The sequence below is a fragment of the Argiope bruennichi genome, chromosome X1 (genome assembly GCF_947563725.1).
Source record: "Argiope bruennichi chromosome X1, qqArgBrue1.1, whole genome shotgun sequence".
Taxonomy (NCBI): Eukaryota; Metazoa; Arthropoda; class Arachnida; order Araneae; family Araneidae; genus Argiope; species Argiope bruennichi.
Genome location: NC_079162.1, coordinates 85,355,379 through 85,381,766, shown reverse-complemented (window position 1 = coordinate 85,381,766; position 26,388 = coordinate 85,355,379). Strand labels below are relative to the sequence as shown.

Below are 26,388 nucleotides of genomic sequence, written 5' to 3'. Positions count from 1 at the left end.
ATACGATCGAATCAGTAAATAATGACGAAAATGGCAATAACAAATATGGTCAAGTAAATATAAGTGATCCAGGTTTATGACCAAATATTATAACAGATGTTTAGAATGTTTTGTGTTAAAACCGGACCTGTAGAACACAAAGGAGTTTTTCTAAGAATGTTGAAGGTATACTATTTTCCAATACGTACTGCTTTAAAAATGTCAAATGGTGAAACCCAGCCTTGCAACTGGTTAATTTATTTAAAAAAACCCAGGACTTCATAATTTATTTTTGTTCTATACTATTTTCCAAAAAAAAGGGGGGGGGGCGAACAATCTACACGGTTTACAGGCAGCTAGAATAACTGAAGAAAGCTGTCAACTATAATTCAAGATCATGAGAGTTCTATTTGTCATCTTAATTCGTTTATTGCTTCGAAAGAATTATTAAAGCGACTAAATTTATGTTCGACTATTGATAAAACAAATCAAGTTACTATAAATAAGGAAATGGAACGATGTAAATTATTATTTCAAAAATCTATAAATGTAATTCTATTTTTAGCATGTGATAATCTTCCATTTCTAGGAACCCATGAAATAATAGGAAAACCTAATAATGGATTTTTTTTATAATTTAATCAAATTATTAAATAAATACGACTCTGTGCTAATGAATCATATAAACAGTATAAAGAATTCGAAAAATAGAATCGTGCATAATTTAGCACATCGATCACTAAAACCAATCATTTCTGTGTTAAGAAATGAAGTCATTAACAAAATTAAAGACGATACATGAAAGTATTATAGTATTAACTTCAGTCGTTAAGTACGCAAATTTTGAAGATAAAAGATTAATTATAAATGAGTCATTTATAGGGTTCATTGAAATAATTCATGTAAATAGAGAAAGTTTAATAAAAACTCTATTGTAAAGATTAAGAGAGTTTGATTTAGATACTGTAGAAAAATAGAAGAGTGAATTGTAGAGGTCAGGTACACAGCTATGGTAAGAACATGGAAGGGAAATAAATATAAAGGTGTACAACCTAGAATAATTGTTCTAAACCCTCATGCAATTTATGTGCCTTGCCTATCACATTAATTTATTAATTTGTGATGCCGCTTCCAGCAGAATATATTTCAATTTTTTTGGATAGTTCAAAGTTTATATTGCTTATTTTCTGTATTTACAAAAATATGGGAAATTTTACAAAACATTTAAATATTTCTCTTAAACCATTATGCGACATTCGTTGGGAAGTCAAAATAGATACCGTTAAAGCAGTGTACACATAGTTTAAACACTTTTGTAATACCCTAGAAGAATTTATTAATGCAGATTACGATGATACAGAGGTATTCGAAGCTAAAAGTCTACTGGATTCAATGCAAGAAATGTCATTTATCTAATATTTTATAATATGGTTTACAATATTGTCCACAATTAACACTATCCATAAACTATTTCAAACAAAAACAATAGCTATTGATTGATTTAATTTAATTTAGTCAATAAAATTAAAACTGAAATCCAAAATTTAACACAATTTTAGATGAAGCAAAAGCAATAGCACATAATTTGAATATTTTAGAACGTTTTGCAAAAAAACGAATTCGAAAAGATTATATTCCAAAATAGCAGAAGATGAAGTTATAGAAACCCCTGCAGAGGAATTAAGATGCTATTTTTTAACACTTTAATTAATGCTGTTATTGTAGAGATACAAAATATATTTAAAAGTGTTTTAAATTAATCGCTGATAATAAAGAATTTTAGAAAAACAGTATTTAGAAAAATGTCCCAAAAACTTAGTAAAATTTTATAACAACAATGTAAATGAAAACCTAATCCAAGAAACTGATTTGCTACTGGATTTGATTTCGAATAAAAGGGATGTAAATAATGCACAAGACATACTGTAGTACACACTGAATAATAATGAATTATTTCTCAATGTACTGACTGTGTTGAAACTTTTCTTTACATAGTCATTTATTACAGCAAGTGCTGAATACTCTTTCTGCAAATCAAAATTAACAAAGAATTGTTTTCAGTCAAGCATGTCTATAGAGCGCTTAAATGCATTTGCTATATTAACCCTTTAAGAGGCTCTTTTTTTCTAATCATGACACAAAATATTTTTCAAGATGGAGACTGATTTAAGAAAACTGATTCATTTAGTTTATTACATAGATTTAATTTGATTAATAAATTAATTGGTTAGTTAATAATTAAGTAACAAATCAAGATACACCATTTTGTGTGACATAAGAAACAGAAGCATCTAGGTGTTTGGCCTTATTGAAAATTTTATCAGAATTTATTCCAATATAAATAAATGCAAACAAAAATTGAATAATTAGGAGAGAAGCATACTTCACATGGTCATAGAAAGGGTTAAGCATCGAAAAACAAATTGCAAAATATTGTAATTTTCTAAAGTAATTAATAGCAAAAACAAAATCGCGCATTAAATAAACATGCAATAGTAATATATGTTTGCGTTTGTAATTTTTTTTTTCTTTACTAAAAGTTTAGGGCCCCAAATGGTTTGTTGCACCCATGCCCCTTTATAAGAAATGCCTGCTCTGTTTACAAGAAAAAGATTTGGGTGAATTCGAAAATGTTCATTGATTCGCTAATATTGATTTAGAATTCATTTTAATGATTTTGAAAATGTATCTTCAAATCACTCTTCTGACAAAACCTTTTATTACAGATTTCACAAGTGAAGTATTTTATATTATATATATATATATATATATATATATATATATATATGAGTGATGAAAGGATCTTGAACTCTTTTCCTGAGCAAATACTTTACAGCATAATTCACAAGAATATAGGTTATAACTGGTATGAATTCTATAATGCTCAATTAATTGATTTTTTTTTCCTTCAAAAAAAAACTGTTTTCATGCACACATCACAAACATTAAGCTTTTAATCTTTATGAGTTCGATAATGCGCATTTAAATTACTTCTCCAAGAAAATTCTTTAAAACATACATCACAAGAATAAGGTTTTTCTTTTGTGTGGGTCCGAAAATGTAATTTTAAATCTCCTCTTCGACAAAAATTTTTCTTGCAAAAATCACATGCAAAAGGTCTTTCTTTTGTATGAATTCGATAATGCTCAATTAAATGATGTTTTCGAGAAAATCCTTTCATGCACACATCACAAACAAAAGGCTTTTCTTTTGTATGAGTTCGATAATGCACTATTAAACTACTTCTAACAGAAAATTCTTTACCGCATACATCACAAAAGTAAGGTTTTTTCTTTGTGAGAGTTGAAAAGGTTTTCATCATTGCACCTTTTCCAGAAATACCTTTATGAATTCGATAATGCTCAATTAAAGTATTTTTTCGAGTAAATGCTTTCATGCACACTTCGCAAACAAAAGGCTTTTCTTTTGTATGAGTTCGATAATGCATATTTAAATTACCTTTCGTAGAAAGTTCTTTACAGCATACCTTACAAAAATAACGTTTTGCTTTCATATGAGTGCGGAGATGTCGTTTCAAATTCTGTTTCTCAGATATTCCTTTATAACCTACATCACAAGAATAGGATTTTTCTCCAGTATGAATTTGATAAAAGAATGCATTACAGGAATTAGTTTGAATTTCAACCTTTGTATCCGCAGAAAATGCTTTAACTGATGAATCACGGGCCATAAGAGTTTTTTTCGCCTGTACAGATATATCCATCTTCTATGCTCTAAAATGGTTTCTTCCAAAAAAAATAAGCTATAGAACATTTTCTGATATAGAGCAATTTTCATCTGTATGGAATCGTTATTTGTCTGTAAACTGGTCATCCTCAAAAGTTTTCTGAAAAGAAAATGAATTTCCAATATCATATATCAGTTGTTGTTTTTTTTTAACTAAACTAAAATGATTAACATGGAAGGAAAATGTTCCACTTATTTTTGGAAAAATATTTTAACAAGTTTTCTTACGAAATTAAAACGAATAATATTTTCAAAAATAAAATTAAAAAAAAACTGGCATTATGGAAATTTTTCATAATTCATAAGTATATGGCTTCACGTCAAATCAAATTCATAATATCACTCGAATATATATATATATATTCTTTTTGCTATGCAACCAAGAATTTTTGACTCGCATTCATAGAAAAATCTCTAAAAATACATAAATCCTTCTTTCAAGAGTCTTACTACGATTGTTTGTCATTTCATAATTTGATATTTTCCATAAATGTGGGGTGGAGGTAGGAGCACTCTTTAAAGAGCAAATAATAAAATATATATATTGAATTTATAATTATTTTATATTCTTTGTGAGTTGAATTTTGCATTGCACAGCAATTGCGCACACAGTGCACGGGAAAACCATGACATGAAGTTAAACGCTAAAAAGAGCCAAGTATAACACTGTCTTAGGATCGCGTTTTGTAGAAATTAAATCCGAATGCGCATGTGCTGAGTGTTAAATTGCAACGAAATAAAAATGAATCACATGAAATCATTTCACGAAATTTTTTTAAAATATAAAACTTTGTATATTGTGTTATAACGTACGTATTTATGAAAGTTATTTACATCACATGAAAATTAAAAAAATAATAATAGTAATTCTTTAACTTTATTTTTATTTTTCTAACTATTATAAGCGCCGAATTCTGACAAACGCATTTAAAGAAGAAATTCCATGAGAAAAGCGTTATTATTTCGTGTTAATTTTTTCAACATGCAATAGAGATAAAATAAAATACTAAACTTAAACTAGAAAATCATCAAAGAATGTAATTCAGTCATAGAATGTTCAAACACACTTACACAATTTTGTTACATTAGGTTTAAGCCATCTAAATTTTAAATATTTAACTCATTTAAAACATTTTAATTCTTTCTCTGGGGCAAATATGCTTAAAAAAATTCTTTAACATAGACCTGTTTCTTAACTTTAACAACTATAATTTATAAGACATTTAAGAACTAAGTTTAATATCTGAAAGATATGTATATCTTTAGTAATAATTACTTAAAAGAATAAAAAATGACCAAGAAAAAACGATTATTTAAAAATGTTGTCAGAAAAGACTTTTAGTAATATCACTCATTGCTTTTTATGTAAAATTGATTTAAATGGAAATACAAGTTAAACTTGCACTGCACCCAATAACAAAGAGTTCAGCATAATTTACACCAATATATCTCAGAATAAGATACAAGATAGTCATTTAAAAAATCCTCCTCTTGCATGAACTTACAGCGGCGATCCGTATTAAATGGATCGTACAACCATTCATACTGCAGACAAAAGGAGAGTCAAATCACGTGACATCGCTGGTACACTTGTTGAAAATATTTGAAACCAGTATACAATAATATTGCAAATCACAGCAATATCAGTTTCTTTCACATATCCATCTGAAAACCGATTCCGTCCTCTTTCAGGCAACACTTTCAGTCTCTTCAAATTTGATACCCATCTTTTTCAATCTATTCTTCCACAGGGGCAAGATTCCTTCCATTTTGCAAGCTTTTTAAGAGTCGATATTCTGCAATTCTGATTAAAAAATCCTATTACAGTCTGATCTTTCTTCTTTAAAGGCATGATAAATAATATAATTACGACACTGACTATTGGCATTTTTAAGTGTTCTTAATTTGCATAATGGCCTTTTTTACATTGCATGAAAAAAAAAAAAAACCCTATCTAATAGTTAAAATTTAAGTTATTATTTTGAAGTTTTCGTTTTCTCATAAGTCTCATAACGAAAATTCTATGAAGTACATCAACCAAAATAGGTTTTACACGGGTATAAATAGAGTCACTTTAACTATAACCACGCCGCATATAACCGTTTTGCGAAGAACACGATAACAAAATATATACAAACACTTCAATTGCAATTGCATGCAAGTATTATTATCGTAACAAATATTTATTTTATAAAAATATTTAATGAATCGATCTTGCTATGGTCTCTGTCATATAGATATACTATGAAACAATCAAATAAGACATAAAACAGTTTTTAAAAAATATTTTTCCTTTAAAAAAGAACCGAAAATGCAGTTTTCATTTATTCATAAAGCATCTCCATAATTAGAAATAGATACAAAAAGGTAATAATCTGAATGTATTTTTTTTCTGACCGATAGAATAGGAAATACCATCCAAATACCAATAGGAATACCATAGGAAATACCATCACAACTAAATAGAAGTTATGAAATATGAACATCAGAAATAGCATTAAATGTTTTAACTACAAAAAAAATTAATTATGGTTCCTTTTGATTCGTAGTAACAGAGGGGGGAGGGAGGCGAAAAAGCCATAATGCAAGTCTTTATTATCCGATTAAACTCGATATATGCTAAATATCAATAATATATTACAAACTTATAATATCTTGGCACATAATTGCTCAAGTTGGTGTATATTTGGCTGAAACCATGTCTAGTCAGCCTACTAGCCAATCTAAACAAATATAACAGCTAACGTAAAATATACGATTTAGAGATATGTACGTTTTAGTATACATATCTTTCAACAAGACAAATTGTTCGTTATACAGTCAAACCTCATTTAACGAGCATCTTTCATAATGAGAAAATCGCATAACGAGCAAAACAAAATGTCAAAGGTTCCCTTAACGAACTATGTTTCGTAAAACGAGTGACCACTATACATCGCGACTTCACATGCAAGATATTGCAAGTATCTCTTTGTTATCAGTCTGGGTTTTCGCCTTTTTAGAAGCGGAATTGTAAAATATATAGTTAACTGAAGGGTTTAGAAAAAAATAAAATAAAAGTGGGAAACGCTTTGATAAGCGTCATGGTTTCATAGCACGATATGAGAAAAAAGAATTTCAGTAAAATGTAAAAACAAACACAAGTATAAACAGAAGTTGCAGTCTGTGTCGCAGCAGAAGTTGTGGTGGAGATTCCGTCAAGAGAGGAGGATAGCATTCACCTGTCACCTTGTAGGTTATATTGCCAAATAAAGGCATGCAGTTTAAATCGTTACTCGGATATTTCGATTGTTTACCGTATATTAACTTTAAGATGATTTTTAAGTTATCACATTTTGTGAATGCTCGGTTCTCCACAACCGTCTTGAAAAGTTTAAAATTTTTGATGATGAAACTCCCAATCTCTTGCCGATGAGGAGGGGCAAGCCCCTTGCTAACGCCGCCTCTGCTAGTACCACTATTATCATCTATCGGTCTTTTCTACAAATTTTTATCAAAAATGCATTGAAAAAAAAAAAGATATCCAAACACTCACTGTTACCTTATGGAACAGTCACGTGAGGCTTGTAAATGAAAATAAAAGCGTGTAACCAATTGGCTACAAAATGCACTGTAGAGTTAAAGAGCTCCACGACTGCTGTACCATAATAAAAATGCAGGAAAGAGTTTCGTGGTGTCATTTGTAAAATTGGCGCAGATATTTGCAATTAAAATTGCCAACTTTCAGTGACTTGAAAAACGGTTCGCTCCAAATTTGAAAAATGCATTCTCCTGAATTATCATATAATGTTTCTAAGTTAAGCAAGGATGAAGTAAAGTTAAGAAGAATGTAAAAAAAAAAAAAAAAAAGTAATTTCAAAAATGCTCTTTGGGCGGGGGAAATGGGGACATTGAAGGAATCTTTTGGAAAGAACCCTTTTTCAAATCAAGGGAAGTTCACAATTTTAATCGCTAAGATCTCCGCTAATTTTAGAGAAAACTCCATAAAACTTCTCCCAGCGTTTATATTATGATATGGCATACATTCTTTCATAGGAATTTTGGGGCAATATCTTTTTTTTTTTTTAACTTTTTTTGTTTTGCCGTTTAAGACGCTATAACCTATCTCAATAAATTAAGCATAGTCACTTTATTACAAAAATACGCTACTTGCCTAGCTATACGAGACGCCGATTTGAATTTGAAAGATTTTACCGAACACCCTGTATATAGGATACTTACTCTAATCATCGCCCAACAGCTAATTTGTAAATCGTTATAGGTATAGAGTTCAGATAGAAAAAAAATATACAGTAATGATGTAAAGAATTATATTTAATGTTATTTCAATCCTAAAAGTACGTGTTGAAAAAATTACGAAATCTAAATAATTTTATATCCCTCTAATTCTGTCAGCCATATTTAATAGAATATTTTTAGAACAATAACATTTTAAACACATATCTAATTTTCTGCGGTCAAAACTGGTTAAGTTATAAAGCTTTGAATCACATTATTTAAGAGAAATCAACGACGATCCCGACGAAAGGGCGTATGTTAAATGGATAATCTTTCCTGAGAATAGCTGATATTGCTTAAAATAGCGATAATCAAAGCTTTATAATACATTTACAGATTCGGACACTGAAGAGAGGATTTTTGTTTGAAAGTATTCATGCATATTCATGAATATTTTAATATGACTAACAAGATAGAGAAATTATGTAACATTTTAGATTTCGTCGGAGTTTTCTCCCCCCTCTTTCAGCAATACATTTATTGCTTAAACTACATAAAATATAATTCTTTCTGAGTTAAATAATTTTACTTAACTGGAATTATATAACATCTTTAAAGGTTTTGAAATTAGTTTTAGGACCGCGATCAGAGTGAAAAGCTATCTTGTATTTAGGCTATATTCACGTGATATCTAGAGTGCGGTAATTTGAAAATAATATATCATACTTTAGTTACCACAAATCGATCTACCTTATTTATATAGCGATTCAATTGCCACTGGAAGAAGCCATGGGAACGGATGCAGTACCGTATGAATGAATCGACACAAATTTAAGCAAAATAAATTCCTTAAAGCTTTTCAGACCAAATTAAAAATAAATATTTATTAATTAAAATTTTATCAACCAAAAATACCATCTTTCATATCTTTGATCTTTCCACTTCATTGAATTTTAAACATGCAAATTAAATTTTAATTCTTCAATTATAATGCAGCCGAATCGTTATGAAAAATAGCAAAACATAGGAAAAAAATACCTAAGAGCAATTTTATTAGTTTAAGTTGTTTTAAAAATTGAAAGTCAATGAAACTTGGCAGTTAAAAAATTTTTTTTAATTAAAATATTTTCTACATGAGAAAGCAAAAATGAGGATTAATTATGAGAAAATAAAATCTATAAAAATAACCAACAATTTTTTATAGTTCATAAAAATTTATTATAAAATCAAGAAAACAGTAGTATTAGTATACAAGAGATTTTTAATGATATGAGTTGAGTGGAATATGAACATTTAAAACACTCTAGCCAATCTGACTTTTTTTAACCCTATTTCTCTTCGGCCATTAGATCAGATATTTAGAAATCTGTAGTAATCAATTTTTATGGCTCAAACATAACTTAAAAGAGTTTACAATTTAAAATTAATAGCAATAAAAAAATTTCTATATAGTTTGTATAGTTATAATGAACATCTCACTTTAGTACTTTATACTTGGCTAACCTTTCAATGTGAAGGTATTCAGATCGTACTCAATATATATATATATATATATATATGCGAAAAATGTTCGTTTTTCTCCCTCACCTTCATAGTCAATGGATTTTATGTTTTGAAATTACTTTTTCATGAGTACAAAAAAAGACAAAAAATGAATTTTTAAAAAGAATAAAAATTGGCTCAAAGAATAAATATATTCATTGAAACTGAGAAAAATAATGTTGTTGATTTCATTATATGTAAAAACATGTTACAAAATAATTTAGTGAATTAAAAAAAAAATACTACAGTAGCTGCCACTAATGTGAGCATTTCAGAACTTAAGAATTTGATAACATAAACCAATTGATAAAAATAATCAAAATGGATAAAATCAACTATATTTTTATCACGTCAAAAAAAAGTGAAAAAAAAAAAAACTTTATTTCAGGGCTCACTAAAATCTACTTCAAAAATAACAAATGAAAAATCTTTCAATAGTTGCTCAGTGACATTTACTTTTTAAAACAGTTCACTTATAAATTGTTTATCATCTTATTTTTTTTTTATAAAAAAGTTGGCCAACTATGCTGTAAGGCTTCAAATCACCAAATGATTACCTCATTCCTGTATTTATTGAGTTTTTTTTTTCAACATTTGTACCCATTGAAATCATTAGCATTTATTATTTAATCACAAAAAGCTCATATTCTTTTCAATTGCACCACAGTGTCATGATGTACTTTTGATAAACTTTCATGCCTATTATAATTTCGACTTTGCCTTTAACACTCAAATAGCTCTTTTTTATCCATTTTTGCTTCCCATTGAGTAGCATCTTATCTATAAGGATGAGACGTTGATGGGTAAAGAAATTGTATGGGGTTGACTATCCCCATCAGATGACAGGATATGCTTCCCATGGGAAGGGTTGTATCTTGGCTGGTGATGACTCTTAGGACTCAACCCTTAATACAATTCCTACAAATGCTTTTGTAGTGGTCTGGTTATTCAGATTTTTAAATATGGCGAGTTGGAGTAGCCAATGAGTCGTTTATCTATTTTTATTTCATAATTTAACTACAAATAACTTTATGGCTGTTCAACAGATTTCAAGCAAGACCTGGTAGTATAGCTGTCCATTTAAACAGCTCTAGTCTAGACAATAAAGCGCGTCTCAAAAGTATATGGACAGGCGATTTTTTAAAGTAACAGTTCAAAAAATGAAGCAATTATCATGAAAAAAATAATAAGCATCTGTAATTGTAATATTAGTTTATTACAACAAAGAAATACAGTATAGTTTTTATAGAATATGTTCAAAAAAATAATAAAAAAAAAATTGGCTGTTCCAAAAATATATGGATTTTTTAAATATTTTGTATTTAAATTCAAATTTGGATCCATTGCTTTTAATTATATTGAAAATCCTATCAGGCATGCTTCGAACTAAATTTTGAAGAAAGTGCGGCTCTAAAGAGGACCAACTCTGCTCTACTTATTGCTTTAATTCCTGAATAGTCGAGAATTGACGACCATGAGCATACACATCCCGTGCAAGTACTCCCCAAAGGTTTTCCATGGGATTCAGGTCTGGGCTAATAGCTGGCCAGTCTATAACAGTCACTTGATTCCGAGTAAACCAAACTGTTGTTGAGCGCGAGGCGTGAATCGAAGCATTATCCTGTTGGAATTTCCAGTTTTTCCCTCCTAGGATATTTCCAATTGGAAGTAGATTGCTTTTGAGGACATTTTGATAATCTTCAGAGGTCTGTCGACCATCAAGAAAAGCAATATCGGTTGTTCCGTTGAAGCAGAACGCGCTCAACCATGTGTTCTCACACCATGAGAGAAACCCCTCCTTGTTGTCGACTAAAGAATTCACGAGGTTCTCGTTGTAAATCATGCCAGTAGTATGCCCAGCCATCAGGGCCATCTAAATTGAATTTTTTCCGTCACTGAAGAAAACATTTAACAATTCATCCGTCCAATGCATGTACTTTTTAGCCCAAAGGGCGCGTGCTTTTCTGTGGTGCAATTTCAGCATAGGTGTCCGACGCATTCTGCGATATCTATGAAATTTGCTTGACTGTATGCGACGATGAACAGTAGATCTTGAAATTGGAAACGCTCAAGTCCTCGTAAATTCACGAATAGACTTCTGGGTTGAAACTGCGCGCAAAATATCTCTGTCTTGTCGCTGGGATGTTTTTCTTGGTCTTCGCTTTTTTACAATAGAATTTGCATCTTTCGACAAAATTTCATAAATTCCAGATTTGCTACACTTCATTAGTTTAGCAATATCAGAAACTTTAACATTTTGAACTTTTAAACGCCAAATGTCAGTTATATCAGCAGCAGAGAATTGAACGTTGCGAGACATTTTTCAACTACTCGAGAGTTGAAGAACAAGCCGCGATTTTATACTCCGAAGTTGTTACGTCAGATGTATAGACCGCAGAATATGCAAATTTTTTGGTACAGAAGAAATAAAAGCGTTTTTTTTTTTTTTTTTTTTCCCATTGTCCATATATTTTTGGGACATCATATTTTGAATTTTATTTTTTTACACACAATCTGTGATACAAGTATAATATTTCTGTATTGTAATATACGTATTTTATGATTGTATATGCTAATTATTTTTTTCGTGGTCATTGCTTTATTCTTTCAACGGTTACCTCAAAAAATCGCATGTCCATATACTTTTGAGACGCACTTTAATGTGAATTACATTCAGATGTTTCTTTACAAATAAGGAAAAATACCATGAATGTCAATCATTATGCTAGTTAAAGATGAAGGAAGGTTCAATTTTCTTCATCAAATCTCATAACATCATATAATGTAGTAATCATACTAATCAAATATTTTTGAGTACATTTGAATACACTAGTTCAGGACAACAAGATTTTAATAATTTAAAGTAAATGATAATATTAACTGCAAACACATTAAGGACCATCCTCAATATTTAGGAAAAAAATAGTTTCATAAGATAAAACATGATTTCAAGAAATCAAAATCCTAAGTGTTTTTGCTTCTATAATGTCTCTTAAAAATAATGGTTTTGTTAATGAACTCTATAGTTAAAATAAAATATTCAAACTTCCAAATCCATTAAATAAAATGTCATTCCAAAAATGCATCCTCATCAAAAACTTCTCAACGTAACCAGTAATTTAATAAACAATATATATTTTGTTTTAAGAAGAAATAAATGGAGAAGTTGCAACTGCAGAACCATTTATAAAATTTGAAGAATTGCATCTCTGCATTGTGACATAATACAAAAATAATTAACTACTTGGAAATATCATTAACAAAATTTATAAAAAAACAAAAAATCTAGCAAAAAAAAAAATGAAAATATATCATTTTAAATATTAATACACAAATACTTTTATGAGCAGGGAGAAAAAAAGAAGACAGAAAGGGAGAAAAATTTATATGGGTTGAGAGTGATATAAGTCGGATATTTCACATAGATTAATTTATTTAAATTGCATCATAAGAAAATGGGAAATATATAAACGACTTCTTGTATTAATTCAGATCTCATCAACTTTTTACCTCATACTAGGAAATCTTTTCATATTAGCTATAAAAATAATACCTCCTTCAGACATGTTCTCGTTACAAATAAATTTTTTAAATTTACACAAAATAACTCTTTTTTTAAACTGTACAGAAACCCATATGAACCTATTTACCCAAATGTTGATAGAATTTATTAGTCAAAGGTTTTCTCAATACAAAGGAGTTGTTTTTTAATTAAATGATTTTTTTCTCTTATTTTGATATGATATTTTGATTTGATATTTTGATATTCAGACTAATTTCACTTTATCTAGTTCCCACTTGCACACTTTTTCATGGTATCTCAATAAGATCGGAAGCACTAGTTTAGAACTATTGGCTTATTTCATATTACTGCATACAGCAACCATTAAATGAAAAGTTAATTAAATTAAGAAGAAGAAATGAACATGTTAAAAAAAACATTTCAGAAATTATCAAAAAGTAAAATACAATATATCCATTTATTAAAAAAGATAAAATCTTTTGCAGTTAGTTCCAACGATTGAACAGTTTTGTAATCTTGTATTATTCCTCATTATGTTTACTAAAAGTAAAAGAAAAAAAAAATGATATAAAAGGGTTTTTTTTTTTTTACACTTAATAATAATACAATCACATATACACAATTATATGAAATGATATTCAAGATTGAAAAAAAAAAGGGGGGGAATTTATATCAACATCAGTCTTAAAAGGAATTTAATTCCACAGGGAAATTATGATATTTTGATATAAAAAATTGCATTGGTTAGAAAAATTTCAAAAAGGCAAAACTGCCTTAAATACAATAAATTGAAACCTCACTTTGCAACTTCTGAAAATTGCATAACATTATGCACCTTGCTTGCCACAGATGAATCATACTACTTGCTCAATAACATCATATCTAAACATTATTTAATAGCAAAAGTATAACATAATATATTTATAATATCCTTTTGAGATTTTGTGTTTGTTCTTCCTGCTCTTTCCAAAGGAATTGCAGTTTAAATCCCTTTAAACATTAGATAATGACTTTGAATTAAAAAAGCAATAATTACCTACATATTACACCTAATTTAATAAAAAGAGAAAATTGAAAAAAAAAATCCATCAAGAAAGGAGATCATCATTAAACTATCAAATAATAATAGTCAAAAAGCTAAATGAATTGCTGAAAATGAAGCATATGAATTAGAGATAGCAAAAAGAACAAACTTTTGATCTCAACACCATTTACAATTTTATACATCAAATAAATGATGATTCCCAGAAACTGCCTTCAAATTTGCTTCAAGTACATCTAGAAAATAGACAAGCAGAAATAAAACCATGAAGAGTTGTATGGCATTTTGAAACAGGAAAAAGACTACTGCAAATTATAATTCAGGTATTGCTAGTCATATAAAATAGACTTCATTAAGAGCATTTAATGTGTAACAGATTAAGTCCCATCATTATCATGTTACCAAGAGAACAGCCTAACTTTGGGGCATGTTCTTATAATATAAACCAATAAAACAAGAAAGGAATGTCCAGTAGCAAATATAAATCTAATAATCAGATTCACACACAAAAAAATGTTGATAATTCAACACATATTTAATGATATCACATAATATTTGTTTTAAACAATTCTTCACAGTGAGGAAGTAAATAAGGCTTAGAATAAACATATTAGAAATTTTGTTAAAAAAATTATCACAAAACTAAATTTTTTCAGTCCAAATGTAACTGCATACCAATCCTGCATGCTGTAACAAATTTGATTGAAGAATAAAATATTTCTCAAAATTTTTACAGAATTTCATAAACAGAATTTGTTAAATTTGAATTCTAGAAAAAAAAAAAAAAAAATACTAGGCAAGACACCCTTTCAATGTTCTCAAATTCTGTTCCATTATAGTGAATATCTATACATTCTAGTTCTTTTATCACATGGCAAATTTTAAATCTGGCAGATTAAAGGAAACACACATTTTTTTATAGTCTTAAATATCAGAAGCAATGATAAAAGCTTTTACTGAAAATAGCAAGCATTTTGACTTTTTTTCTCTCACTTTACAAAAAAGACAGATAAAAAAGAAATCTATTATAAAATTTATAGTTCTTTTTAGTTAATATAATTTTGTATTATATTTTTTAAAGTCATTAAAAGTGTTTTTATTATAACTATCCAGTATATAATTAAATAAATGAGAAGAACAGAACTAGTCTGGCATTCTCCTTTCATTACAATTGTTTTAAACTTGGACAAGTATTATTCTATACTCATTCAAATTTTAAAAATGCCTGAAGCCAATAAAGAGAAATTAGCATAATACTGCTCTTATGCTCAATACTTAGATATATGTACTAAATTATCTACATTTACCAACAATTCATTAAAAAAAAAAAGGGCAGAATTTATAGTATTCTTTATTTCACAAATTATAGTATATAATGCTTTTATAAATCAGGATGGAATATCATGAAATGTTACATGAAAAAAAAAAATCATTATCAATCTATTTGTCATAAGCCATATTGAATTTATTAAAAAAAATAAAAGTTCTCAAAATATATATACATTTCTTATTATTAGAAATCAATTAATTTAGAAACAATTCACTTTACAAAATGTAAAGTACAAAGTCAGTGGAACAAATAAAGCACGAGTAAAAACATAATTGACATTAAAGTACCTCCACAGATGTCAATAGAATAGCCATTTTCCCTAAAGGACTGTGTTAATATCAACAAGACAAGGTGGTAATATCACTTCCTTCAACGTTACACAGAAACAAAAAAACACTAGAGTTGCTCTTGGTCTAAAAAGTAAAATAAAACAAATTAATAATATAAGAAAATGTGACACAAATACCGAATTTTTGTTCTATTATTTTGATCAACAACAACAAAGTAATTTTTGATTGATTGATTGAATTGGAAAATCTGAGATTTTTAGCAGCAACGGCTGTCATCCCCTCATGCCATAGAGTCAGAGTTAATAAATAATAAATATAAAAAAACTTCAGAGAACGAAGTGATTGAATAATCAATAATAGGTAAGCGTGGCTATGCTTGAGGGTTCGTATAATAAGTAAAAGTGACGAAGTTTATCTCTTTACATAGCAAGAGTAAGAATTGAGGGTTTGTGTAGATATTTATAAAAAGTGAAAAAAGGTCACTTCTTAAGTGTACAAAACTGTTATTTTAACAAAAAGAATTCCTGAGGAACCAGACGAAGTCACACAGTTTTTGAATGATTAATATTATTGTAAATTTAATGGCGACTTTTCTCTTTTAAAAAGGAATAACTGGAATGTCAGAATTAATTGGAATTTTATTCCCAGTAGAGAAGATTTTGACGATTTTGTTCGAGACAAAAATTTTAATATTTTACAATTTATAATTAAACGATTAATTCAAACAATAAAATAATTTATAGTCAATTAATTTTAACTATTTTATTAAAATAAATATCTTGATTGATAGACTATATAATTGCTTTAAAAAATTAATGAATAAAACAAGCAAAAAAGGCATAGATCGTCAAATAAATAATTGTGTCAATATTTAATAAAAAATATCTATTGTTTTTAGCATCTGCTTTGATAAAATTTTATCTATTAAATTATTTATCGACAAGATACAAAGTTTTTAAAACTAAAAATTTCAACAAACGCCATTAATTTAGAACAATATCTTTCGATGATAATAAACAAATATTTCTTATTAGTTTATTATACATATACATATATACAATACATATATTATACTAATAATTATATACATTATTTCAATATTTGTTCAACTAACTCTTTAAAAAGTAAGATTAAACATTGTCATTTATTAATTGCTAATTGTTACAATATTTGTTTAAAATAACGTAGAAAATGACGGTAAACATATGAAAGTGTAAACTACAACATATTTTAAAACTATGCAAAAAAAATACTACAAAATATTCTGTTTTTCCAATAATTTTTCAAAAAACCAAATTTGCCTCGTATGACCTCCTTTTCACTTCGGAAATTTAAAAAATATATTTTCGAAACTGCCTTAAAATTAGGACATTTAGATTTGTGACTTTTTTTTTAAGGGAATGAAGGACAATAAAAAATATTTTTATTTTTTAAGGAAACATTACAATTTTTTGCAGATAAGCAGGTAAAAATTATAATCCCGAGAGTTTGCAAATTAATCTGAGCATTGGACTTAGGAATGCTAATAAACTATATAAACACTTATCTAATAAAAAAAAAACTTCTTTTAAATTAAATCGCATTTTGAGATTTAAAAAATCAGCGGGAATGATCTCCCCAAAACTTTATCGCTATACTCAAATAAAGGTTTGATCCTTTTCCCTAACCCTTCATAAAACTGCGGACCTTGGATAAAATCGTGTATCTTTTGCATAACATTCACAAACACTGGTTATGAAAGATAACTCTTTGGCGTAAATTTAGGGATTTTACTGAATCTGTCGAGTGATTCTTGACAGTTTTTTAGGGGGATTACTCCCTAGCATGCGGATAATAGAAGCCAAAAATCGAATTTTTGTTTTAGGCTAGTTTTCCCCTCAATCCATTGAAAACAAAATTTGAATAAAACTGCAATAGTAATCAGAAGTTCATATACCAAATAGAGTTTACATGCATACACATTGTTGCTTATGAAAACTCTTTTTTATAACTCTATTTCTAGCATACAGATCAACAGACGGTCAACCCCTTGACTGATTTGATTCCGAATGTGATAGATATCTACACTTTACATGTTAAATCTGTGTAGCAAATTTAATCCATCTAGCTCTCCTCCTTTTGTATTTATCATGTTAACTTATATTCGCAAAGATGGACAGATCGATTTCTGAATGAAATTCGCTTTAAATTTGGCAAAAAATAAATTTGTTGTAAAAACCATGAACCAACTTCATGGTCATTTCATTGCAAAAGAAACAAGAAGAAGAAAAAGAAAGAAGATTATTTACAAACTTTGGATAGATATATTAAAAAAGAAAATATCAAATTCAGGAATAAAATATCATGACAAGTATTTTAGTGTCATTAAAATGAATTTTCGAGTTTAAAGATGTAATATTTGTAATATTGACTTTTTATGATAATATTTCAGAATGCTATCAACGAAATATACCAAATTTAATTTCTTAGTTTTATATCAATTCTAATTCAAATTTTTAAAAAAGTTCGAGGTAGATTATTTCTATCTCCAAAATCCAGAAGGTAGTATCTTATTTTCCTCCGGCTCTATCTTCAATTACTTGCTCTGTAAAACCATAGCAGTTTCCGCTTTTTGTCATTTTTGAAAACCAATGTACTTACTAAAAAATGTAGAGAGTAAGTAAAAAATCCAGTTTTGAGATTCTAAAACTGAGAGCGATAGCATTCTATAGAGCCAGATATTTTTATTTACATTGCAAGCTTTTTTGGATTTTATTTGTGACATTCATAGTTAGCTATTATTAGCAAACATTTTTATTTCTACAAATATAAACATTATTGAAAAATTAGTAACAATACTTTGTTTTCAAAAAGTTTTATTATGTTTTTCATATATTTCTAATGTTACAAAAATATTCTATTAGTAAATAATTTTAAAAAAAAATTAGAATACTTGTTTTAAAAAAAGAAAGCTGCATATTTTGCTGTAATCTGTTGTAGATGTTATGTGGATCAGAAAGTTTTTATTTCTCGGATATCTACGAGGAAACGTTTCTTGCATTTGAAACAAAATACGACATAGAATGTTTCTCCCATGTTTGCTTTGAAACTACCTCTGGTAGTATTCTTGAATGTCTTCCAACCCAATAATTGATATTGTATCCTTAATCATGTATCTAGGTCTATTCCTTACATAATCATGAAGAATAATACAGGCTTTAACAATATCATTAACTACATTAAAAGGTCGATGGAATATTGACCATTTATTACTGAAAATACCTAAAGTGATTTCTTCGTACCTTCTTGCTCGGCATAATCGATAGATGGCATTTCTGTTTTAGACTGTCAAAGATGTTACAGCATATGACCTTAAAAGTGTTTATGCCGCCCAAATGCTTCATCACCAACAAAAATATATGGAACTGTTGTACTTTCTGTGTCTGATAAGCACTTCTCATCAGGAAGAAGTATTGAATTACTTTCAATTAATTTCCATAATTGACTCCGCTTAAAAGTCGACGAGTCACAGTCTTTTCCATAGTTATCCATATGTACAAAAACAAAATGATTTTACTATCTGCAGTGCCCATTAATACAACTGAATAGCAGTCTTTATAATTAAAATACATAGATCTCCACTTTCTACGGTACTGATGGGGAATGCAACAGAGAAAATTTGCCGCATTGTCAAATCTACTTGCTTCTGATTCCTATAATTCTTTAGAAAGAGAATTTTTGCATTCACAATACTGACAAATATCTCTGACTATCATTCTGGCTGTTGAGATTCCTATTCAGAAGGAATAATTAAAGTCGTTGAAAATACATCCACTTGATAAATATATTTTTTTTTGAGCAACTGAAGGTCCAGATGCCCATGTATCACAATTTACTGCCTCATACAGAAAATTTTAAAAGTAATGAATAGCTTCAATTTGAAATGGATGGGGTCTGGGGCCTCTGGGTGTCAAAAAAGAAAATTGGTGGAGAAAGAAAAAAGAAGCAAAGCTGAATTTTAAGAAGTCACAAATAGATCTGTTTTCTTGTTTACGAAGTAATTCTGGCTATGAAATTGCTTCGACTTCAGGAGTTACAATTCAAGTTCCAACTGGAGAAGAAAGTACTCCACAAATTACACAATCTTGTAATGGGAATGTAGAAATTATGAAATTTATTGAAGAACCGTATGTTTATATAAGTGTGATCGAATCAAAAAATAACAACAAATATGATCAAATGAATATAAGTAATCTAGGTTCATGGCCAAGTATTATAATTTATAAGTTTAGATTGTTGTGTTAATATCAGACCTAGCACAAAGGAATTGTTGAGAAGAATGCTCAAAAAGTAGATCATTTTCCGCTACGTACTACTTAAGAAAATTGCCAAAGAGTGAAACCAGCTTCGCAGTTGGTTAATGTATTCAAAAACGCAAGACTCTGTATTTTGTTTTTGTTGTATACTATTTTCCAAAAAAAACAGGAAATAAACAATTCATACGATTTATAAGTGGGGACAGCTGCCAAAATGTAATTCAAAATCATGGGAGTTCTATTTGCCACTTTAATTCGTTTATTACTTGGAAATAATTACTAAAACGATAAAATTTATGTTTAAGTTATTATAAATAAGGAAAAGGAACGATTTAATTTACTATTTCAAAGAATTGTAAATGTGAGTCTAGTTTTAGAATGTAACAATCTTTCACTTCCAGGGAAGCATGAAATAATAGGAACACCTAATAATGGAGTTTTTAAAATTTAATTAAATTATTACGTAAATACGACTCTGTGCTAATAGATCATATAAATAGAATAAAAAATTGTACATCATTTAACACATAGATTACAAGAACAAATTATTCTTGCCTTAGAAAATGAAGTTTTTAACAAAATAAACGACTGTTGTACTCCTAATACCAAATGGATTGTACTCCTGATATTCCCCATAAGGAACAATTTCAGTCACCATTAGGTATGTAAATTCTGAAGAAAAGGATTAACTACAAATGAGTCATTTATAGGGTTTATTGAAGAAGCTGATGTGAATAGAGAAGGATTAGCAAAATCTCTGCTGGAAAGATTAAATGAGCTTGATTTAGATATTACGAACTGTAGAAGATAGGCATACGACAATGTTAGCAATATGAAAAGGAAATATAAAGGTACAATCTAGAATAATTTCCGTAAACTATCATGCCATTTGTGTGCCATGTATATCACACTCTTTCAATTTATTAATTTATGATGTCGCTTCCAGCAGTATATATAGTAAATTTTTTTTCGATATTGCTATATTTATATTGCTTATTTTCTGCATCTATAAAAATATGGGAAATTCTACAAAAACATTTAAACATTACAATTAAACCATTATGCGAAGCCAAAATAGATTCGGTTAAAGCATTGTATATGTTACGGTCAATTTGAATAATCAGTTATTATTAATACTAACAGGTCATTATTAATAATAACTGATTATTCACATTGACCGTAACATATATACAGTAGCAGTTTAAAGAATTTATTAATGCAAATACCAATAATTCAGCGGGATCCGAATCTAAGTCGGATTCAATACAAAAAATGCTATTTATTTCATGTTTATTAGTATGGTTTACAATAATGTCCAAATTAACTCTATCTTTTAATTATTTCGAGCAAAAAAAATTGTTTTTTATTAATTTTATTTTATTTAGTAAATTGAAATCCAAAATTTAAGAACAAAGTTTAATACATTTTTAGACGAAGCAAAAGTGATTGCACGTAATTCGGATAGTTCTGAACATTTTCTTGAAGAAAAAAAAATTAAAAAAGAAAAAGATTATATTACGAAATAGCAGAATATGAAGTTATAAAAGACCAGGTAAAGGAATTTAGATATTATTTTTAACACTGTAATTAGTACTGAGATTGCACAGATAGAAGATAGATTTAAAAGTACTTGAAATTTATTCATTTTTTTAAAAATTAATTATTTGAATTATTAATTTAGAAAAACAGGAATTAGGAAAATGTTTCAAAAACTTTGTAAAGTTTTATAACAAAGATGCAGAGGGAAACCTAATCATGGAAATTGGTTTGCAACGGAATTTGAATTCGAATGAAATCGATGTAAATAAAAAGAGAAGATATATTGCATTATGTATTAAATCATAATTATAATGAATTATTTCTAAATCATTCACTATGTTAAATATTTTCTTTACATCGCCAGTTACTATAGAGAGTGCTGTGCGTTCTTTCAGCAAATTTAAATTAATAAATAATTGTCTTCTGTCAAGTATGTGTGTAGAACGTTTAAATGCATTTGTAATTAAGCCTTGAAAAATCGAAAAAATTGTAATCTTTCTGAAGTAATTAATAACAAAAGCAAAATCATGAATTAATTAAACATGCAATTGTAATATTTGTTCGTTTTTTTTTTTTTTTTTACTTTAGAAGAAGTTTAAGGCCCCAAAGGGTATACTGCACTCAGGCCTCTTTATAGAGACGGCTGTCCTTGTCTGGCGCTGAGACACTTCGATTTAATTCATATGATGACAAAGCGTTTTAACCAAACGTTGTGAGCGAGTTTAGCCTTAAGCACTGGAGAGTTTTAATTCAATAGTTCTACCTATCTTCAGGATAAGTTTAGGTTTTTTCTTTATCCAATTGTAGGATATTTACATTCAACATGCGAATCCCTTGTATTCAGCTTAGTATTCTTAGATTTAGATTTCAATTTTTGAAATAATTTGTTTATTAGATTAGTATTCTTGTATAAACAATGATATTATTATTAAAATTAGCAAGAACAATTTATACGATGTCGTTCTATTGCATAGGTTTAGGAAAATCAGTTAAAGTAACGATTTAATTTGTCGAATAATTACTGTTCACTAAAAATTAATCAGAACAATTTATAAGACATTATTGAACCATTACGTAGGTTTAGGAAATTAGTTAAAGTAACGATTTCATTTTATGAGTGGCGCTGTGATCGTTTAAGAAATTCCAAAGGAAAAAAAGTACATTATCGTATTAAGTGGACATGTTATTTGGATGAAAATAAATTCTTTTCAATTTTGTTTATGTGATATATATCAAATAAATAAAGTTGCTGCTTTTTTGTATTCTTTTTTTAAAATATAAATCCTGAGATTCCACTAACCACATAGCTTATCAGACAGAATTTCAATGAATTCCTAGCCTCCACTTGTTTCCTTGCAAGATCCAGAAGTCGACGACGTGATGGGTATTTCGACGGAGCACCTGGACTCGTAGGTCCTTAATCTCCGAAACCTTATAATAATTTTAATAATTTAGTACTAGTATTTATGATTTAAACATGAATATTTAATTGCCTGGATATCTATTGGACTCTGTAAGGGAATATGGTTATTAAGATTAAAAAAAAAGATAACATGCATAAAAGTATTATATTACTAATTATGATATATAACTGATTAATTTTAATTAGGTATCCATTACCTGCTGTAGGCACGCCTTCGTCGATTCTGTCCGGTCCGGTTAGGTAGTCAAAGGGTTATCAAAGGGTTAATGATCTCGACTTTCCTTAATAGCCCTGATAAGGGCATGTACAGTCAATGATCATTAATTTTTACTCTTCCAGGAGGAGTGTTCTGGGTCTTCTCTTCTTCTTAGGATTTCTTGGGTTGTAGGTAGGTATATTTGCTATTGCAGGGTTGTTATGATTATCTATTGTATGGAAGAAATTTATGGCTAATTTTTTAAAGTAATTGGCTATTGTTTGTAAATGGAGTTCTTTGAGGATTTGCCTATTTCTGATGTACCATGGTGCTTGGGCTATTTGTCTGGCTATTTTGTTTTGGGTTGTTTCTAGTTTGTTGATATGAGATTTGGCTGCCGCCCCCCAAACTGGTGAAGCGTAGTCTGACATTTTAAAATATGTGACGAAATAAAATTTTGAGTCGATGTATGAAATAATTTTATATGGTTCTGAGACATTAGAACTTATTTTCCACTAAAATGTTAAAGAAAATTGTATAAATATTATCTTTTCATTTAATTGTCGTAACCATACGTTTTGCTTATAATCTATCCAGGCTACCTGTGTGGTTAATGATATGTTAAACAGAGCCCCTAGGGTTGGGGTTTAATCTCCGAAATGAGGTGGGAGGTGCTTGATGAAGCTCAGGTTTTTATTGGCTGTCAGGATGTGATAGGAGGTGCAACAAGGATTGTTATTAAACCAGGGGCTTTATTGATTTTAAGATTTTTAATGCAGTCAGAAATTTCAGTGGTAGATGGTGGAATAACATCATGAAAGTAATTAGGAAGAGAATTCTGATAGTCTTTGACTCTGTTATTTACAAGCAGCTCTGTATCATCATGCTTAAGATTATTTAATTGAAACTGGGTCTCAAGGCTATTTGCCAAGCAGTTTGCTTTATCACTGCCAGAATTAACAATACTAGCCCGGGCCTTTAAGGGCGGAAATTTTTTGTGTTTTCTTTTTAAAGGATGAGACAAAATTCCAGAAGGTGCCATCATATGTGTTAGCATTAACCAGTTTATTAATGAATTCATTTTGTTCAGTTCTTTCATTAAGAATTTGGATATTTTTATTGAGTTTGTTCATAATTCTCTTGAAGACTGGGTTTCTAGTGTTTTGAAAGACCTTTCTGGCATAATTTCTTTCTTTGTGAAGAAACCGAATTTTTGGGTCAGTATAATTTTGATTAAATTTAAGTGGTTTTGACGTAGCAACTTTAGTATCAATAATTATTTTTTCAAAATATTCAACCAATTCATCAAGTTGCTCAGGGGTTTGTGGATCTAAATTTTGATCGAAGCTAGCATTAGATAATAATTGTTTAAAATTTATCCACTTAGTGGCAACTTTTCTATTGTTATCAGGGAGTGAGTACTTAAGAAAAAAGTTAAGAACTGGATTATGATCTGAACTGAATTCAGGAATAGATGCAATTTCGAATGGGAAAAGAAAGTCTTTGACAATTGCAAGATCTATTGTACTTTCTTTCTTTCGCCACAGAATATCCCCGAAGGATCTATTGTACTGGCAAAATAAACACCATATCTAGTGGGGGAGCAAGGAGCTAAAATTTCTAAACCTACATGGAGTGCAAAAGAATATAATGAGTTACCGCGTGCATTATTATTTTGACAACCCCAACTGATATGATGGGCGTTAAAATCGCCACAAATAATTTGGTTCGAACTGATTTGCAGCAGGTTTTCTAAGTCAAAAGTGACGAGAGCATTATCGAAACTGGGGGGGGGGGACGTAAATAGAGGTAATAGTAATTGGATCATATTTAACGTCTAGGGCAACCACCGTAGCTTCAACATAGTATACCATAGGAGGAGTTATCTCATGATGGGGAATACAGTTAGTAACCAGATTGCTGTACCACCACCAGTATTATCAATCCTGTAGCTATAGTATGAGCGGTAATTAGTCTGAAAAATATTTCTTTGCGGTCTAAGGTGAGTTTCTTGGATAAGATTAACATCGGGGTTATACTTATTTACAAAGGAGCGAAAATCATTAATTTTGTTTGAAATGCCATTTGCATTCCAAAAACAAAACGCAGGCTGTTACACTTGAATATATATTTTCAGAGGGGTTGATTAGACTAGCAAAAATTTCTGACAATATTAAAACTTCATCTACTGATGTTTGCGCATTTTTAACTTTTCTAATTTGTATAAGTAGGTTAGGAAATTCGTTTAAAAGCTTTTTAATTTCTTTCATGCCCTCAATGAGTTCCTTAAGGTCATTCGAATTCATGAAATTGAGTGTAGAAGAATCATTCTTATCATTTTTTGCGTTTCTCGTGGCGCCATCTGCCTTACATCAGCTGGTTTAAAAAGGTCAGCGAAAGATGTATTTTCACGGATACTGGCCTGATTATTGTTGAATGTAGTTCTGCGCTGATTAGTAATGTTATTGCGATTTTGTTGGGGGGGGGGGGGTAGTCGTCTTCGGGAACGCCTTGCATATACATATGAATTATTTTCACTGTGAGATATGAAAAAAAAAAAAAAAAAATGGGTACAAAATTTTTCAAACTATAATGAATGTTTTAATTTATTTGTAAAAAAAAAAAAATCTTGTCCTTATTAAGTTTTTCATTTTGAGTTTTTTAGATATACTGCATAAATATAGTTCACAAAGAGACTAAGTATTTAGAAAATTCGTGTTTAAAATCAGTATACATTTTTTCATTAAAATAATTTTTGTCAACAGTAAAAATTGTGCCAATAAATATTTTGCAAAATATATTAAATTTCTTAATTCTATTTATTACTATGAAATATATTTTTATATAAATAAATGAAATATTTACATTTATCTCCTCCCCCCCTTTTTATGGTTTACATGTAATATTAATCTGGAACACATATACAGCAAAAAAGATCAAATCCTAAAACCTAAATTCAAGAAATATGAAAATTACAATTTCTTACAAATGGTTTTGTGTTTCTTCTTAATATAATTTTGATATAACTAAAAAAAATTAGCTTCGGAATCACATATTCTGTTTATACGTTTTGTGGTATTAAGTAATCATCTCCCCCCCATATGTAGTTGATACGATAATAACAAATGTATTTAATTACTGCATCATAAATTTCGCAATTACGTTCATATACTTTTTATACTTCTGTGCATAAATGACATTAGTTAATTCTATTACTAGTTTCTTAAATCAGAAATAGAAACGTTTTTCATGATTGAAACAGTT

At 28.9% G+C, this 26,388-nt stretch overlaps 1 protein-coding gene across 1 annotated transcript; it reads right to left on the bottom strand.

Annotated features, from left to right (window-relative positions):
- Positions 1-2,780: 2,780 nt before the first annotated feature.
- On the bottom strand, positions 2,781-15,925 carry LOC129958734 (gastrula zinc finger protein XlCGF49.1-like). The gene is made up of 2 exons (XM_056071390.1): positions 15,669-15,925; positions 2,781-3,826 (listed from the first exon to the last, which is right to left on the bottom strand). Exon 2 carries the CDS (start codon positions 3,701-3,703, stop codon positions 2,933-2,935), a length of 771 nt encoding a protein of 256 aa, XP_055927365.1. The 5' UTR covers positions 3,704-3,826; positions 15,669-15,925; the 3' UTR covers positions 2,781-2,932.
- Between the last annotated feature and the right edge of the window lie 10,463 nt (positions 15,926-26,388).